The sequence below is a fragment of the Pseudopipra pipra genome, chromosome 17 (assembly GCF_036250125.1).
Source record: "Pseudopipra pipra isolate bDixPip1 chromosome 17, bDixPip1.hap1, whole genome shotgun sequence".
Lineage (NCBI taxonomy): Eukaryota > Metazoa > Chordata > Aves > Passeriformes > Pipridae > Pseudopipra > Pseudopipra pipra.
In genome coordinates, this window is record NC_087565.1 from 14,357,589 (window position 1) to 14,374,631 (window position 17,043).

Here is a 17,043-nt window from a genome sequence, read left to right on the forward strand (position 1 = left end):
AAAACTTCACTGGACTGCCACAACTTTCAAACTGATGGATAGTGCTCAGCCACTTCCTTCAGGACCCACAGGCGCATCTCATCAGGTCCTTGTTTATTCCCTAGGGGATGTTCCTCTGCACAGACATTTAAGTTGCCTCCCCTTCCCACCCCCATGAGGCCGCTGGAATTCCCTTGTGCCACCCTTCAGCTGCTCTCCTGTGACCTGGGACCCCTCTCCAGGCTCTGGGCATATCTCACTGCCACTGGCATCAAACTGGTAAGAGCGGGATGGACTGAGGATCCCATCCTCCAAAGGCTTTAACTGCACTCAGTGGGGTGCAACTGGGTGTTCATCCTTGCCATTACTTCTTTCTGTCATGGAGAAAAGTATCTCCACTACACATTTTTCCTCATCTTGTCCTATAAACATTTTCAAACAAACATTTGTTACCACTATGAATGAGTTTCCCAAACCTTTACATGTAGAATTTATATTTTAGATCTTAGCACACAAGAAGTGGTCAGAATCTGCAAGATTTGGGGCTCTCTTTTCTCAAAATAATCACAGTTTAAGCTATTTGAGTTTTTTTAAAAAATTAGCCCTGATCAGGCACAGAGTTTGAGAAGAATGACTCTTCAAAAGTCAAATGTAATCTTGATGACAGCGAACTTCTAACAGTGTTTGCAGAAAGTTAGGAGTTTATCTTTCCCTGTTCCCCAATGAAAGCTTCAATTTAGCAACTTACTGGTGGTGCTGCAAGGTTCACCCAGAGAGGCGGATCCGAAAAGACTGACAGTAGCCAACTTTAAGTCTTACCTATAATTTTTTATCATTGTTGAAAGACAAAGAACAATTTCATAAACATACAGTTCTAAAACATGCTGGGAAAGCGTTATCACATGCTTAATCCAGAAAATATATATGGCCCAAGGATAAAACAGAGCCCATACAACACTGCTAAAACCTACTTATGCATACGGTATTTTAAAAATGTTGTGATGAAATATAAGGTGCCAGCACTACAACAGTAAAACTGCTAAACCTAATAATTTCAAATAGAACAACTGAGGATTAGCTTTCCATTACAAACAACTAAATCTGTCCTTAGTAACAAAAAAATGCACAAGCTTCTGTAACACAATCCACCTTGTGAGACTCAGCTTTGGCTTTTACACGACACAGTTGATCCTCGAGGTAGATTCCATCCCAAAGAGAAGTTACTGTCTATGGGTATATCAAATTCAGCAGCTAACACAGCATCCATCATCAGCACAACTCACTGGAGAGCTGTCTGCTTATGCACTGAAAGAAAGGCACTTTGTCATTCAGGCTTCAGTTTCCTACTGGAAAGATCACCAAAGGTAAGAAAGGAGAAACACTGCTATGAATTAATCTCCTCAAACCCTTTTTAACAGACACCTCCCCCAGCACGTGCAGGGAATGGATTCCCATGCCAGTCTCCAGTCAGGCAGTACAGTCTGTGAGACAGAGAAACTCCAAAGCCATCTGTTCTTATCTCCAGACAAAATATACAGGCTCAGCTGGGCACAACTCCCTGCACTGACAGAAGCCAAGGGCCCACAGGCAAACCAAGTAACATCAAAGGTCTCATGACAAGGGGAGAAAAAACCAACAAAAACCCCACAAAACTCAGACTTCAGACATTGCACCGTGTCTGCTCTCCCCAGCACCTCCACCACTCGTGCTCCCACCAAACTGGTGCTGCCACCGAAGCTGACAGATCCTGCCCATCCCCTCCCCCAGTCAGGTCAGAATTCTTTCTTTACTTAGGTAAAATTGCATGGGAAAAAACCAATGGAGGGGACAGCAAAGTGCATCATGATTGTATCATAAACTCTGGGAACACAGAAGGATCTTTTGGATTAATGTACACACACACAAAAAAAAGATAAAACCCAGGGAAAAGAGCCAAAAATACTCAATTTCAGAAAAAAATTGTTCTTAACTGCACATACAACTTATCTGTGAAGGCACATAGCCACACTGAGACATCCCTTTCCTCTAGAGATGCCAAGCATCTTCCTATCTAGAGCTTACAGCAGTACAAGACAAAGAGAGGCAAAGCCCAACTGCTGTGCAGGACACCCACCTCAACCACTGCAAACTGGCACCAGGTCTGCGCTGCAAACACAACAACGACTTGAGATGAGTTACACTGAGAAGCAACAACCCCGTGCCAGGATTACATTGGCCCAAGAGGAACCTGCTGATTTAATCTTCTCAGAAAATACATTTCCAAATAAATTGCATTTTAGCATAAACTTCTGTGTGTCAATGGAAATGCAATGGGTGTTGGATCAGCCTGCCTTTCTCCATGATAAAGACTAGTTTCATTTTTGGCTTCTTAGACTTTGTGATCAGAAAACACAGTTCTCCCATCAAATTGCAAGTGTCAGAAAACAGAAGTGCTGCATAATTTGCTCAAGAATGTACAGAAAAATACATTTTAATCCACATCTAGTCCATGGATAGTGACGTTTTCTCAGTGCTGAGTCCACTTAATGCTTTTGAGGTCAATTCCATCCTGCACCATTTCCCAGAGGGGGCTGTAAAGAAAGGAGAAAAATAAGGGCTACCTAAAATGCACAGAACATCATCAACAACAATAACCAGACAATTTGATCAATAACACAAGAAATCAGGAGGTATCTCTTTGCCCAGACTGAGCCCTCACATTTTCACTGTCATATGAGTCACGACTCTTCCCGTTGCACCTGAATAAACCAACTTTTATACTAACTCAGTAATACCATCTCTGCATTAGAACCTTCTAGGTACTGCCCTACGTGCTTGCCCTACTTGTATTCTTTCTCTGACAAAGGCAGGATCTGTGAAAAGGTTTGATTTCAGGTTTGTTTCCTTAAAAATGAGTCTCTACTGTTAAAATCAGGCCCATCACGTACTCTGGGGACACTGTTTGCTGATTTACAGAAACACCACCAGATTTTTGAAGCAGACCATTACTTTGAACTAAATCCAACTCTTCCCATGATTATGACCCCTAAGAAGTCCTTGTGTCCAGTAAGGATGGCTCACCTCATTTCCCTCAGCCTCTTCACGTGCTGTATGCACTTCTGCACTGTATAATCCACTTCTTCTTCTGTAGTGAAACGACCAATGCCAAACCTAAACCAAAGGAAAACCATTGAGGACCAGAATAGTGTGCATGTGGAGGGGTGGAACAAATCCACCACTGACTGTTATCAGAAGAGAAGAACATGTGGAAACATCAGGGCAGAGCACACACCTTATAGACGAGTGAGCCAAGTCTTCGTCTGTTCCGATCGCCCGCAGAACATAAGAAGGCTCCAGAGAGGCTGAGGTGCAAGCACTGGGAAAGGGAAGGCAGGGAAATGTCACACTTCTGTTCACAGGCAGGTGCTACACTGAAGTAACACTGCACTAATCTCCTCCAACAAAGAACAGGTCGCTTACAGATGTTTCTTATGACTATGACTCTTTACAACAACCTGTATCAGCTTCCCCAGCCTCTTAGAAACCACCATGAATACAGGCAAGAAAAGTGATATTTCTATTGATGAAGAAAAAAGAATAGAAGGGGCAGGCATTAAAGGGAAATGGGGGTAATAAATTAGGAGCATAAGGTAAGGAGAGAGAACACAGATAACGCAGCAAGAATGAACATAATGCCACACAGAGACATGGAGAATGCGGATTAGGAGGTAGCTGAAGAAAAGGCTGTGGAAAAAAGACAAAGGAGCCAAGACAGAACTATCCAGAGAAGGTAACACACCGGGAACATAATGAAAAAGAAAGACTTCACAAGCTGCTGTTTGGCAGCAGAACAAATAAATGAAAAGCAGGGCACAGAGGAATCCAGAGCAAGATGATCCAGTTACAGCTGCCAGTAGAGAAAACTTTCACCTTGAAGCAGTAGGGAAAACTGGTTATGTCCTGGGACTCAGTTTTAACAGGTAGCCACATGCAGCACAAATCAGAGCTATTTACAGCTCCCTGGTGCACAGAGCAGAAACTCAGAAGAGATCTTCACGTGACACAAGTCAGACACAGAACAGTCATGTGGAGACTTGTTCTCCCTGTTCATCATGCCAACCTGTTTCTAATTAGGATACGCTGACTGCTTTGTTCTCAAAGGTGAGGGAAGGAAGGGGCATCCTCACACTCCATTCCTTTCATCATAAACATCAGGAGTGTCTTGGTAACAGAAATGTTACTCATCACTCCTGTAGTCAGCAGAGCTCCATAAAAGCATATGCCGTTTCCTTTCTGCTGCTGCATTTAACACAGGGACTATGATCTGATTTAACTCAGATACTTGCCCAGCCTCAAGAGATTGCAGTTAAATCCTGCTGAAGGAGAGAAGCTGCTCAAATGCTGGTGGCCTTTAGAATGACAGTATCACCAGTACAAGCCAAGGCTACTCAGATCACAGGTAACCAGTCTGCAAGGCTGGGGCTGGCAGGTACGAATTTGTAACTTGGTTTTTGTGGGGTGGGGGTTGGAGTTTGTTTGGATTTTGGTTTGGTTTTGTTTGTGGTTTTATTTGGTTTTTTTCTTTCAGGATGAGTAAATTTGACCTTCAGTAGAAATATGCCCCTTAAATACCACCTTAGAATGCAATCAGTGCCAGGCTGACTCATTAACTGAATATGCAAATACGGGGCACAGAAGAGACCACTCCTTAGTCTTTACCTCCATTAGCAGATGCTATTTTCTCTCCAAAACATACTGCTACCCTTCCCATACATTCCACCTACCTTCCTGAAGACAGAGCCACATCTTTCAGAGCCATCAGAAGACTCTCTCCTTCCACATATGCAAAAGATAAATTGATGCATCCTACATAAAAATAAATAAAATAGAAAAAAAATACATCAACTGACATCTCTGGCAAATCCTCCCCTGCATGGCAGGACCTGCATCATGTGTGGCTCAAGGGCATTCTTCAGCCACAGCTTCACCCCCGAGGCCCCAGGCAGCTCTAGGGCTTGTTACCTGGGTAGCGATGCTCCCGGTCTCCGTTCATCACCACGTCGGGAACTTCACTCATTATTTTGGTCACCAGTCGTTCTGCCAGTTGTGAGACTCGCTTATGATCATACTAACAAAGAAACCAGAGGAGACCCAAGTAAGAAGGTGTACATCCTGACCTCACTCAAACTGCTTCGTGTCACCAACTGCGAGCAGCCTTGAGTAACTGGGGTTGGCCAGACGGGAAAAATCACAGCTGAGACTTGAACTGACAAACTTTGCCTGCCCTGGTGACTGTTTCAAAAGAGAATAACCACCTGGCTCCTAGCTAGCTCAGTCTTCAAAGGGGTCACAAACCATGCAGAAAGATCTACATACACAAGCTGCCAAACTGCCTTTCATGAAAGCACAGAGTTGTGTTTAAAGACAAGTTAGGCAACGCACAAGATGATGCATTTTGCACCACAAGAAAGGGCACCTATTATGGCAAGGGCTCCTTATTTCCCAGCTCTCCAACTGTACCAGAGACATGGACTCACAAACTACTGCGAGCTCAGCTTTTACCAGCAGTAACCTGCACAGTGAACTGCCCACATGCAGCGTCTTGTTCTACACTGAAAAATGAGGTCACTTGCACCAAAAGAGCAGGAAGGGATCAGCCCTGGCACACAGAACAGCCACAAGAACACGACGCAATTCATGCTTGTTTGCACACTTGGAAAAGCTTTAGAAGAAAACCAGGCTATCAGTTGATTTAGAAATGCCAGGACTCTGCCAGGCAAGGAAGAGAAACCAGATCTGAGGCTCGTGCAGAATTTGGACTCTGCAGGCTCTCTAGCCTCAGTTTCCATAACCACCCAGCTCAGATTCAGATGGAATTCTGCCTGTCTCCTGGGAGGAAGCTTGATCCTACGTGTGCAGATATCTGACCCATGCATCCCACTGGCACTGTATTTAAGGATTTTTACATTCCAGCTGTAAGGAAGGCATTGGTGCCCACAAACCAACGCAGCAGCCCACAGAGGCTCAGACACCAGACCTAGCAAATAAACTTTACTGTCCAAGCTAGGAAAAAAGAAAATAAATTCTTTGTTGCAAAGCTCCAGAGAACTTGAACTTACCTACACATAATAGGTACAATAATGGACTAGGAAGGCTTATTTTTTCAATATACATTATAAACATGACTTACTCATTTCAGAGATGCTGCTAATACACGTGTGAAGTGAGTAAAAGCACATAAAGCTGTATTTCACTAAAACTGTCACCTTTTTTGTTTTTCAAGAAAAAAGAAACTTTAGAAAGAACTTCCAATTACCCAAAAACACCCTTGAAGTTGTCAAAACATTAAGTTCACTTAATGTTAAAGCATGAGAAGCAAATTTAATTCAGGCACATGGACACAAGAAGACCTAAGGAATCCAAGCCCTAAGCGGTGCTGTTATATTATTTTCTGGAACCCAGGACAAGTACCTTCTCACACATACCTCCATCTCCTGCTGTGCCACCTCACAGGCTGCTCCCAGCCCCACTGCCAGAGGGGTGGGCACAGTCCCAGAGCGCAGTCCCCTCTCCTGGCCTCCCCCACTCTGCAGGGGCTCCAGCCTGACGCGCGGTCGGCGGCGAACGTACAGAGCACCGACCCCTTGGAAACAAGGAGAGCTGGTTTACCATGTGCCCACAGCTCGGAAATTATGGACAGACAGGGACTCCCAGGTTTGGTCACATTTCTTATTTCCAAAGCAAACACACACTTGGACACTTAACTGGAGAAAAATGTAGTAAATGAGTACAGAATTGTATTATTTTCTAGAAAATGGTGTTTGTTCCCACTGCTCCCAGAGCTTCAGCCATGGGAGCTCAGCTTTTCCACTGTGCTTCAGCCACCCAGGGACTCATCACTTCCCTTTCTTCCCACAATTCCCATGCACAGCTGAAGTTCATCCCCTTGCAATGAAGTTTTTATGTGCAGATATTTCATTCACTGATAAAGTTCCCTTATTGACTTCCAACTCCTTTCCCTGGATTACCAGGCCCACACCAGTCCCAGGAGTTCTCTCCCTTTCTTCTCATTAGGAAGATTCATCAGTGGTAGCAATTTGCAGTGGGCAGATGAGATGAGCCAGTTTTGACAGCCAGTCAATCTCACCCTCTCCTCGCCTAGAAACCCAATTTTCATGTCTTTGTGTGCCCTGGTACTCCTAATGAGTGACTGTCACACGGGAAGAACAGCTGCAAATTCCAGCCATAATAAGTTGTGAAAATTTATGTCTGTCATTTGTCCAAAGCTACTGGTTGAGAACTTATTACCTCTGGACAAGGACTGTCTTCAGCTCTCAGGAGAGCTTGCACAGAAAAAAAAGACATACTGCAAAATTCTGCCTTTTGTTTCTGAAGAGAGAGAATACAGCAAACCTGATTCCTGGCTTTCTACACCCACTGCCACAAACTAAATGGACTGTGACAGCAATAATACCTGGACTTTTAGTATTTGTGAGTCAACTAGAAAATCCACAGTTGGATTTTAACCCCCATTCTGCAAAGAAGATGCACAAATGGAGTTGTGGGAAAGAAGCCACTGGAAGTAGAAAACAACCAAAATCACTAAGAATTTAAACTTTCCAGTTATCTTTTGGTCTCCTCATTGCAAGTAACATTTGTGTCTAAACTTTGCTCTAAAACCCAGTGATTTCAGTTCAACCATTTCAGCATCAGTTCTGCCTCACACCAAGCTCCTGACAAGGCACTGCTCCAATGCTGCCACCATTAGACACCACAGTTCCTTCTTCGGTGAAACCACCCCAACCCATCAGCCCTGGAGATCCACTGGCTGCAGCTCTAAGCTGGTGGCAGTGCCTGAGCTGCTCCAGAGCCCATCCAACACCAGCCTTAGAACAGTTTTCTACAGCTTAAGTAACTGTCACCATGACAAACAGCTTTGACTGCACACCTTATGCAGTTAGCTTAAGTTAGGCATGGAAACAATTCCCTATAGAGCACTTCAGTGAGTACCTTTTGGCCCATAAATTTTATGGCCACTGATGCTCATCAGATCAATTTTCATGTTGTTGACATCCATAGGAATTTTACCAATTGCTTGTGCAGCATCCGTGTGGAAGAAAACCTTCCGCTCCCGGCAGATCTCACCTGTAACAAAGACACCAAGGCAAACCCACGTTACCTTGTCTGATTGCCACGATCCCAAGGATTCCAACAATGGATCTAAAGCATCAATGAATCTAAACCAACAGGAGGGACCAGTTCTGAGGTGACAAAGGAAGAAATGGGGACTGTGATGTTTCTTTTACAGTGAAGTGGCTAAAGCTGTGCAGGGGCTACTGTAGCTGATGCTTTGGCACAGGTTTATGCAGGCAAGACTATGGTGAATTGCTTCGGCTGAGAAGTTAAAAAGTCTACTGCTGTTAAGAAGTGAGATTGTTTCCAAACTCACACCTACCAAGTTTAAGAACAAATGGTTGCATGAGACATCTAAGTTTCCACACAGAGATGACTCCACAGTTGGACAGAATTGGTTTTTTCTTGATTCTTTTTCTTCTCAACGCCAGTCCAGTACAAGCTAGCTTTACTTTCACATTTATATTTGCCAAGTATTTTTATGCCCTTTCCTCTACTCTCCACATTTTGCAACACTCAGCCTTGAAAATGTTCTCAGAATTGTCACTAGTCCTCACATATGGTCATTATTACCACCTCAGCCTGTCACCAATGTTTTCACATCCAGACCTAAAATACACTGAGGAACAAAATAACACATTGTTCATGGGCAGTGAACTTCAATATTATTTACTTCTGTCATCAAAAACATCACAACTCATCTTCCCCAGAATCCACACCTAGCACAGCTGCACCCCAGACCTCTCCTCTGCACAGGAGGTTCAACACGATCCTTTTTACAGGGTAAGTTGTCCTCCTGTGTTTCAGCAAGATCAGCAATATCAGGCTCCAGGCCTCACACTAACAGGGCCTCAGGTTCCCTCTGCAAGGCCCAGGCCTGGCCTGTGGGACCTGTTACCAAGGTGTTGTGAGAACATCCCGTGGGAACTGCAGCTGGCACCAGCCATCCCTGGTGTTTTAGCATGGGGCAGCAATGGCCTTGACAATGTAAGCACAGCAGGAAAACAAGAGTCCTCAGGCCTATACACAATTCACTGATGGTCAAATGGTTGTCAAGGAAGAAACAGAACCTTGAAAAGCCTTGGGGGAAATGCTGCTTTGAGCTTAATGAAGAAAAAAATAAATGCAGCAGCTACAAGAGGAAAACCAGCTGCACAAGATATCTGGCACAGCCTGAGAAAACAATACCCTCCACAGTACGAACCCCAGGGCAGAGCCACAGCCAAAATACTGTCCAAAAACGGAAACATCTTGAATATGAAGGTGTGCTGGTTTTGGTAGAGTTGACTTTCTTCAGAGTGGCTGGGATGGGGCTGTGTTTTGTGCTGAAAACAAGGTTGATAATATAGTGATGTTGCTACTGCTGAGCAGGGCCTACACAGAGCCAAGGTCTTCTCTGCTTCTCATACTGCCACACTGGAGAGGCAGCTGGGGGGATGTGGGAGGGGACACAGCCAAGGACCCAAACTGACCCCAAGGGATATTCCAGACCATATGCATCAGTATATAAAGCTGGGGGGAAGAAGGAGGAAGGGGGGGACATTTAGAGTGACGGTGTTTCTCTTCCCAAGTCAATGTTACATGGGATGAGGCTTTCCTGGAGGTGCTGAACACCTGCCCAACTGTGGGAAGCAGGGAATTAATTCTTTGTTTTGCTTTGCTTGTGTGATGGCTTTTGCTTTCCCTATTACACTGTCCTTATCTCAACCCATGAGTTCTCTGGCCTTTACCCTTCTAATCCTATCTGGAATGAGTGAGCAGCTGCTGGGGCTTGGGGGCTGCCTGGAGTTAAACCAGGACAGAAGGGGGGTGTGTATGTTTTGTCACTGTCATGGGAAACCTCATCACCAACTCACCGTGCCATCCAGGCTGTGCAGGCACCCGTTCACCCTCCCTGCTCCAACCACCCTGGCTCTCCAGGGTCTCCCTTCAACTGCTCCGAGATCCCTGTCACTCCATCTGCCTGCTCAGAGCCTGGTTCACCCTCTCCCTACCTCCTGTTCCAGAAACCTGGCTCTTCAGCAGCCTTTTGGCCTCCAAACCAACGGTTCATGACTGTGTATGGCAATATGGGGGGAGGGTGGGGATCACCATCCTCTCCCACCTGAAATCCTGCACATTTCTCCTCTTAAACACTACAAGTGTTCAATAAACTGATATAGTACACAGTCTTAATCTGGCCAGTTATTCAGTGCAATTTTTTCATCCATCATACGTTTCAGAATGAGACTAGAAACACTGCAGTTGATCTATTCAAGGCTATAATTGCTGTAGCACTCACTGTAAAAGCAGTGAATTTCATTCTCATTTCCCTTTTAAAATCAGTTTTTATTTGGGACAGCAGATTTATTTATTTACATTATATTTTTCTTTTTAAATACTTAAATTATTATTTATTCCTTAAGTATATTACACCTAATCTTTTGCATCAGTACCACTTGGGGACGAAATTATCAACTAAAATGAAGCAGAAGCAACTTCAGCTGGCATCTGAAAGCTACACAGTACTTACCAATGTCATGAATTGGCTGCTTTACTCCTATTTCATTATTCACAGTCATTACAGAAACTAAACTTGTGTCTGGCTGGAATGCAGCCTCCAGCTCCTGGTGAAAGATTCAGAGGGACAGAAGTTGTGACTAACAGGTCACAAAGGACACAAGGTCCTCTTAAGCATCAATTTGAAGGAAAAACAACTTCTATTTTCAGTTTCTGTCTGTCAGTAACAACTTACCTTCAAATCTATGAGCCCATTGTTTTTAACAGGTAGATACGTGATCCGAAAACCTTCTGTTTCCAAGGAACGACAAGAATCCAACACACACTTGTGCTCTGTTTGTGTAGTAATTATGTGCTTTTTCCTGGATTTATAGAACCTTGCAACACCCTGTCAGGCACAATCCGTGAACAAGAAATTGGCCATTAGACCACTGAAGAAAGCCATGACTGGAAACAAGAAATCAATACTTTGATATAATTCATTTTGATCTTTCCTGTCTGACCCAAAGTCATGAATCTAAAAGGTACTGACACATAATCCACACTACGTGTCTCCACCAGCACTCGTTTTTCAAAGCAACTCATTTCTCAAAAAACCTGTGAAAATGTTAACTGACAGAAGTTACAGATGTCATTAATCAAAATACTTTTTAAAAAACATTTTATGTGGAGTCATATACACTGACAAGCCTGAACAACCACATACTAAAGGTTAAAACACAACCCAGTCTTCATCAGAAAAAAGTTCCTAATCAGCATGTCCACTGTATTTCACGATAAAGATTTTAATTACATAAGGAGAAATGTTGTATTTGGTGCATGTAAGATAAACATTGAATATTTTACACTCAAAAACACATCCTGTGCACTAAAACATTCCATGTATTTCCTCCAAGTTGTAGCAGAGGATCACAAGGAGTAAATCCAGGAATGCAGATATTTGCTACCTACTCCAACATATTAACATTTAAACTGTTCAAGATGCATACAGTTCTTAAGAGCATAATTTTAACATCATAAATAACTATCAGTATAAACCTTTTACCTTAATTGCCATATTATTAGATTCTGTTGCACCACTGGTAAATATAATTTCCCGTGAATCAGCTCCTATTAAATCTGCAACTTGCTGTTTAAAAAGAAATACAATGTCGATTTGTTAAGAAAATATACAGTGAATCCACCACAGCAAAATACAAGCAAAATGTTTTCAAGAAAACCCCCTCGAGCCTCAAAGGGATTACAGCTGGTCATTACAGAAGTAGTATTAAGGAGCAGCCTGTCATAAAAGAGATAAAAAGTAGACAAAAGCCCATTACACATCACTTAAAAAAAAAAAATTACAAAGACCCACACTAAGATTAGGAGAGTGATAAAATATGGAGTAGCCCAATCACTGCAGCATCACGCTTGTGACCCCAGGAAACCAAAATTCCTGAGGCATCTTTGTCTAAAGTTTTGAGTTCTGCCACTTCAGCTGCTCTAATCTCACTGTTAGGGCAAGTGCTGGGAAGGGACAACCCCGGATGTACGGACACAGTGGGGAATGAGAGGCTCTGGGAAAGGGGTCGGAGATTTGGGCTGAGGCAGGTGGAACAGGAGCCAGCAGTACCCTGGCAGCCCCAAAGGCCAGCCCTGCCCTGGGGGGCATCAGGCCCAGCAGGGTGAGGGGGGTCTGTCCTGCTCTGGTCTGCACTGGGGCAGCCTCAAGTCCCGGGGCAGGTTGAGGGGCCTCCATATGTGGATATAAAGCCATTAAAGAGCACATGCAGAGGAGGCTACAAAGATGGTGAAGGGCCTTGAGGGGCCATGAGGAGCAGCAGAGGGCACTTGGCTTGTTCAGCTGGAGGAGACTGAGGTCAGACCTCCCTGGGGTTCTGCAGCTTCCCCACGAGCAGCAGCGGAGGGGCAGCACCGACCTCTGCTCTGTGACCACTGAGAGGGCCTGAGGGAACGGCTGGAGCTGTGCCAGGGCAGGGTCAGGTTGGATCTCAGGAAAAGGTTCTTCCCCCACAGGGTGGTTGGCACTGACCAGGCTCCCCAGGGCAGTGGGCACAGCCCCAAGGCTGCCAGAGCTCCAGGAGGGTTTGGACAATGCTCTCAGGGACAGGGTGTGACTCTTGGGAATGGTCCTGTGCAGGGCCAGGAGTTGGACTCAATGATCCTTGTGGGTCCCTTCCAACTCCAGATATTCTGTGATTCTATTTTTTCTTGAAAAAAATCTACTAAAGTAAAGCAAAGAGGAAGCTGATAAATCCAGCCCACAGAAAACAGGCTTTTTTCCTTCATTGTTTTTGATGTTCTTTTGACATTGAATGTCCTTGCCAGCAGGAAAACCATGACTGTGAAGATGAAGACTCACCCTCCTCGCCTTCTCCATGGCAGCCTCGCTCTCCCAGCCATAGGCGTGGGTCCTGGAGTGGGGGTTGCCATAGTAGGCTGTCAGGTATGGGAGCATGCTGTCCAGGACTCTGGGATCCTGCAGGACACAAAACACCCCGCCTTAGAAACAGAGAAGGAAAAGCATCTCTGTCCCCTCTAGACATGCCCCCCTACTGCAGGATCAGCACTTCTGTCGCAGTGTCTTGCTTTAGCTCAGGCCAGATCTCAAAAACGTGAGGTTATTACACGTTATGGACAACACCAGTGTCTGGCAATTGTGTTCTGTGCCCTTGATCTGCACTGAGGCGATCACAGAACGGGATCATCTGAGCAAACAGAACCACAGACTGCTTGGAAGGCTCATCTTGTTCTGCCCTCCTGCCATGGGCACGGACAGCTTCCCCCAGGCCAGGGCGTTCCAAGTCCCATCCAACACGGCCTTTCTTCTGAGCAGAAGAAATGCAAAGTCTTAAAGTGTCAAGAGAAATGGCAGGCTGGTATTTTGGTTGAATTAACCTCCTGCTGCCTCTCGCAGCCGCCGCCACTCCCGCAGGGTCGCTGTGAGCCCCGCCGCGCTCCCGCCCTGCCCGCGCCCGGGGCTGCCGGCGGAGCTCCGGCCCCCGGGGGCGCCCGGACCGCCCCATGTCCCCGCGCCGGGCACGGCCGGTGTGCGGGCACAGTTGGTGTCCCCGTGCCGGGCACGGCCGGTGTCCGATGTCCCTGTTCCCCGCAGCCCGGGACACAGGCGAGCGCTCAGGAAGAACCGTGAGCGCGGGCACCGCTCGCTGCCCGAGCTCGGCGCGGACCGTACCAGCGGGGTGGTGGCCTGCACGTCCATGTAGAGCGGCCGCAGGGCGCCGTCGCCATCGCCGGTTCGCCCTGAGGGGAGAAGAGCGGAGGGAGCTGCTGTCAGGGACGCGCGGGAGCGGCGGGGCCGCCCCTGCGCCGACAGCGGGTCTACCTGACCGCGGCCTTACCCGGTCCCGGTCCCGGTCCCTCTGCCTGTGGCTGTGTCTGTGCCTGCCCCGGTGCCGTCCGGAGCCGCCGCGGGGCGCGGCCGCTCCCCAGCCCCGCCAGACGCCGCCACAGCAGCATGGCGGGCGGGCGCGCGCATGGGCGGGGCCGCGCACGGGGCCGCCCCTTCCGGTCCGTCAGGAGCGCGCCGGAAGCGGGGCCGGGCGGAGCGCGGAGCGGCCCAGCGAGGTACCGGGGCGCTGAGGGGGAGCCCCGCCGGGCCCACGGGCCACCCCCGCGCTCCCGGCCCGGCGGGGAGCGGCGACCGCCGCTCCCGGGGCGCCCCCGCCCCGAGCCCCCGCCCTGGCCTCGGGTTCCGGGAGGGCGGGTTCGCTGTGCCCCCGGGGCCGGGCCGCGGGCGCTGCTCGCGGGGGGACGGCACAGGGGAGGCCCCGGGACAGCCCCGCGGCGCTCGCAGGAGCTGGCTGGGGGCGAAGCGGGGCCGTCAGTCCCTGCCCGGCCTTCCTGCACGGCGGGCGGGGAGTCAGGCCCGGGGGCCGGCACAGCGCTGCAGCTCCGGGCCCGGGCCGGCCCGCGGTGGGTGTGGAGGCCCGTTACACAAAGCAGTAAAGCCTGTGGGTTTTGTCCTTTCTTTTCTAGATGCCTGTGACCGTGGGCCCGTACGGGCAGTCGCAGCCCAGCTGCTTCGACAGAATAAAGATGGGTTTCATGATGGGCTTTGCCGTGGGCATGGCTGCAGGGGCGCTGTTCGGCACGTTCTCCTGCCTCAGGTACGCCGAGGAAATGCTGCCACAGGCGGGTGGTGACAGGGCGACAGCCAGAGCGAAATGGTGCTGCTGGGGGGCTGGGAAGGGACCGGGCCTGGGCCTGTGCTGTCCGTGGGTGGAAGTTTGTCAGGGTCTCCAGACTGGCCACACTGATCAGCCCTGGCATCCACCAGGCGAGTCTGGCCCTGGCAGAGTGTCACCTCTGGGTCACCCCTATGCCAGGAGGTCACAGTTCCACAGACCTTTTCCTGCCACCTGTTGGGAAGCTGAGGCTGTGGAGGATCAGCTCTGGGGGGAGCTGGATGAATGGTGTGTGCAGCCCTCTCCTGGCCCTGAAGCTTCCCAAGGTGCTCTGCAGGCTCCCAGTGTCTGCACTGTGGTCACTTTGCACAGGGGCAGTTACTGAACTGACCCCAAGTATGAGCTCAGGAGTGTGGGCAGAGCGTGGCTGGCACTGGCACAGCCCCACTGTCCATCAGAGAGGGACAACATTCCACCTTCCCTGGGGCTCACCAGCATGGAAACACCACACTCACTGCTCTGGGTTCACTCTGGCACTGCTGACTGGCTTTGCACATCACCTCTGAGAAGGAACCACTGCAGTCAGCTCTTTCATACTTTGCACAACTCCTTCCGCTCCAGGGTTTTCACCTGTGATTAAACACAGGACGAAAAGGCATGAAGTCTAATCCAGTGGAAGTTTGATGTTTTTCTGATCTGAGTTCCCAGAGGGTATTTCTAAGTGTCACAATGCTGGCAGAAAATACAGATTTTGGGGATTTAGAAGAAGCAGTTATAGTGGTTCTGCTGTACCATTTCTGAGGGAAAATCTCATGTTTTAAGAATCAAGTGCATGAAATTCTTTAGACCCTAAAGTCACTGCAGTGCTTAAAAGCCAAATATTACAAGAGCTTCTTGAGACAGAACAATTCTTTTTGTTTCAGTCAGACCTCAGGTAGGTGAGAACTGGAGACCAGAAACACCTCTGGACACTTTTAACGCATTTCAGGTGTCTCTCATATTAAAAACACAATCAGTAGTAAATAGGAAGTTAATTTTAAGTTGGTGGTATTAAAGGCACTGCCATTGCATCCAGACAGGATGGCAATACAGTAGTTCAGACAACTCTTTTTGTTCTCTTGCAAGTCAAAAACTGGGACAGCACAATTTTTTTTTCTCCTATATTAAGGGTATTTGGGGCACTAAGATGCAAAGCTGTTCTTGCTGTGGCGTGGCAGGAGGGTTCCACTGCAGGAAAAAATACACATGGGCCATGGGTGAGGGTCACTCAGGAGCCCCTGCAGTAGCTGAAGCAGCAGCTCAAGCACAGGGCACCACAAACAGTGTCGGGGGTAGGAGAGGTACCACTGCACAGATTTAGGTTGATTTAGCTCATTTGTAACCATGAGCTGGTTGTCTCCCATGTTTTCTGCTGCTTGTCTGTGACGTGTCAGGTTTCAGCTTCTGTATAATTCCCTGGTTTTCTTTATCTCAGGATTGGCATGAGAGGACGAGAGCTGATGGGTGGAGTTGGCAAAACGATGATGCAAAGCGGTGGGACGTTTGGGACATTCATGGCCATTGGTATGGGGATACGCTGCTAGCCTCGACTTTGGGATGTATCCCAGAGTGCCCCTGCCCAGCCATTCCTCCTCTGTACCATAATAAAATCTTTAGATACCTGGAAGTGAGAGCTCTTCATGAAACAGCAAAGCCCCACCCTCCATGCTCTATTGTAAACATGCTTTTTACTAAAGTTCTACTTTCCTCTCATCATTTACTCCCAAGACAATGAGAATTAATCATCCTTGGTACTGCATTAAAGTTCCTGTTTCACCAGTGTAAGTACAGCATACACAGGTCTCCCTTTGGCACTTGGGCAGCTCATATTCCCCATGTGGATGTGGAGCAGCTCCATTGCTTTCAAGCATTCTTGAGTCTAGGAAAGTTTACTGGGTGGCTAATTCAGATTACTGATTGAATTTCTCACCTCTTGCAAAAAAGGTGGGTTGGAGCCGGTCCCATTTCTGAGTTCCAGGTGACAAAGGGCAGGTACCCTCACAGAGTGGGGACCCCAGGACCCAGGCAGGCTGTAGGAGCTGTGCTCCCAGAAAGAGCCTTTTCCTACAACCTGCCTTAGCAGGCCCACAGTGTGCAGTGTTTCCCTGGGAGAGCTGGGAATCCCTCCCACCATTCCCTGGCCCCAAAGCACTGCCTGCAGCAGACCTAGGAAATGGCGGCTGGTGTTGCAATGTGCCAGTACTTGCCTTTTGAAACGAGGCTTCTTTCTGCTCCTGCCTTAGTTCTTTCTGAGGAGACAGATGAGTGG

At 47.7% G+C, this 17,043-nt stretch overlaps 2 protein-coding genes across 3 annotated transcripts; one reads left to right on the top strand and one right to left on the bottom strand.

Annotated features, from left to right (window-relative positions):
- Nucleotides 1-786: 786 nt before the first annotated feature.
- NFS1 (NFS1 cysteine desulfurase) lies at nt 787-14,102 on the bottom strand. 2 transcript variants are annotated; one of them, XM_064674359.1, is made up of 13 exons: nt 13,950-14,102; nt 13,784-13,851; nt 12,953-13,069; nt 11,636-11,719; nt 10,826-10,978; nt 10,604-10,697; nt 7,969-8,103; nt 6,444-6,601; nt 4,981-5,086; nt 4,743-4,824; nt 3,251-3,334; nt 3,040-3,129; nt 787-2,549 (listed from the first exon to the last, which is right to left on the bottom strand). In XM_064674359.1, the coding sequence occupies exons 1-13, from the start codon at nt 14,065-14,067 to the stop codon at nt 2,486-2,488; spliced, it is 1,353 nt and encodes a 450-aa protein (XP_064530429.1). In that variant the 5' UTR covers nt 14,068-14,102; the 3' UTR covers nt 787-2,485. The 2 variants fall into 2 exon arrangements, with proteins under 2 accessions (XP_064530429.1, XP_064530430.1); XM_064674360.1 differs by having other exon boundaries at nt 13,784-13,850; nt 13,955-14,091.
- ROMO1 (reactive oxygen species modulator 1) lies at nt 14,070-16,401 on the top strand. The gene is made up of 3 exons (XM_064674362.1): nt 14,070-14,175; nt 14,587-14,717; nt 16,210-16,401. The coding sequence occupies exons 2-3, from the start codon at nt 14,587-14,589 to the stop codon at nt 16,316-16,318; spliced, it is 240 nt and encodes a 79-aa protein (XP_064530432.1). The 5' UTR covers nt 14,070-14,175; the 3' UTR covers nt 16,319-16,401.
- Nucleotides 16,402-17,043: the final 642 nt, after the last annotated feature.

Excerpts from the sequence above, each read along its gene's own strand:
- NFS1 (XM_064674359.1), bottom strand. The coding sequence starts at position 14,067 with ATGCTGCTGTGGCGGCGTCTGGCGGGGCTGGGGAGCGGCCGCGCCCCG. Across the intron at positions 13,852-13,949 it reads GGGACCGGGACCGGGACCGG|GGCGAACCGGCGATGGCGAC; the intron begins GTAAGGCCGCGG and ends TTCTCCCCTCAG. Across the intron at positions 10,698-10,825 it reads ATGGGCTCATAGATTTGAAG|GAGCTGGAGGCTGCATTCCA; the intron begins GTAAGTTGTTAC and ends ATCTTTCACCAG.
- ROMO1 (XM_064674362.1), top strand. The coding sequence starts at position 14,587 with ATGCCTGTGACCGTGGGCCCGTACGGGCAGTCGCAGCCCAGCTGCTTC. Across the intron at positions 14,718-16,209 it reads GGCACGTTCTCCTGCCTCAG|GATTGGCATGAGAGGACGAG; the intron begins GTACGCCGAGGA and ends TCTTTATCTCAG.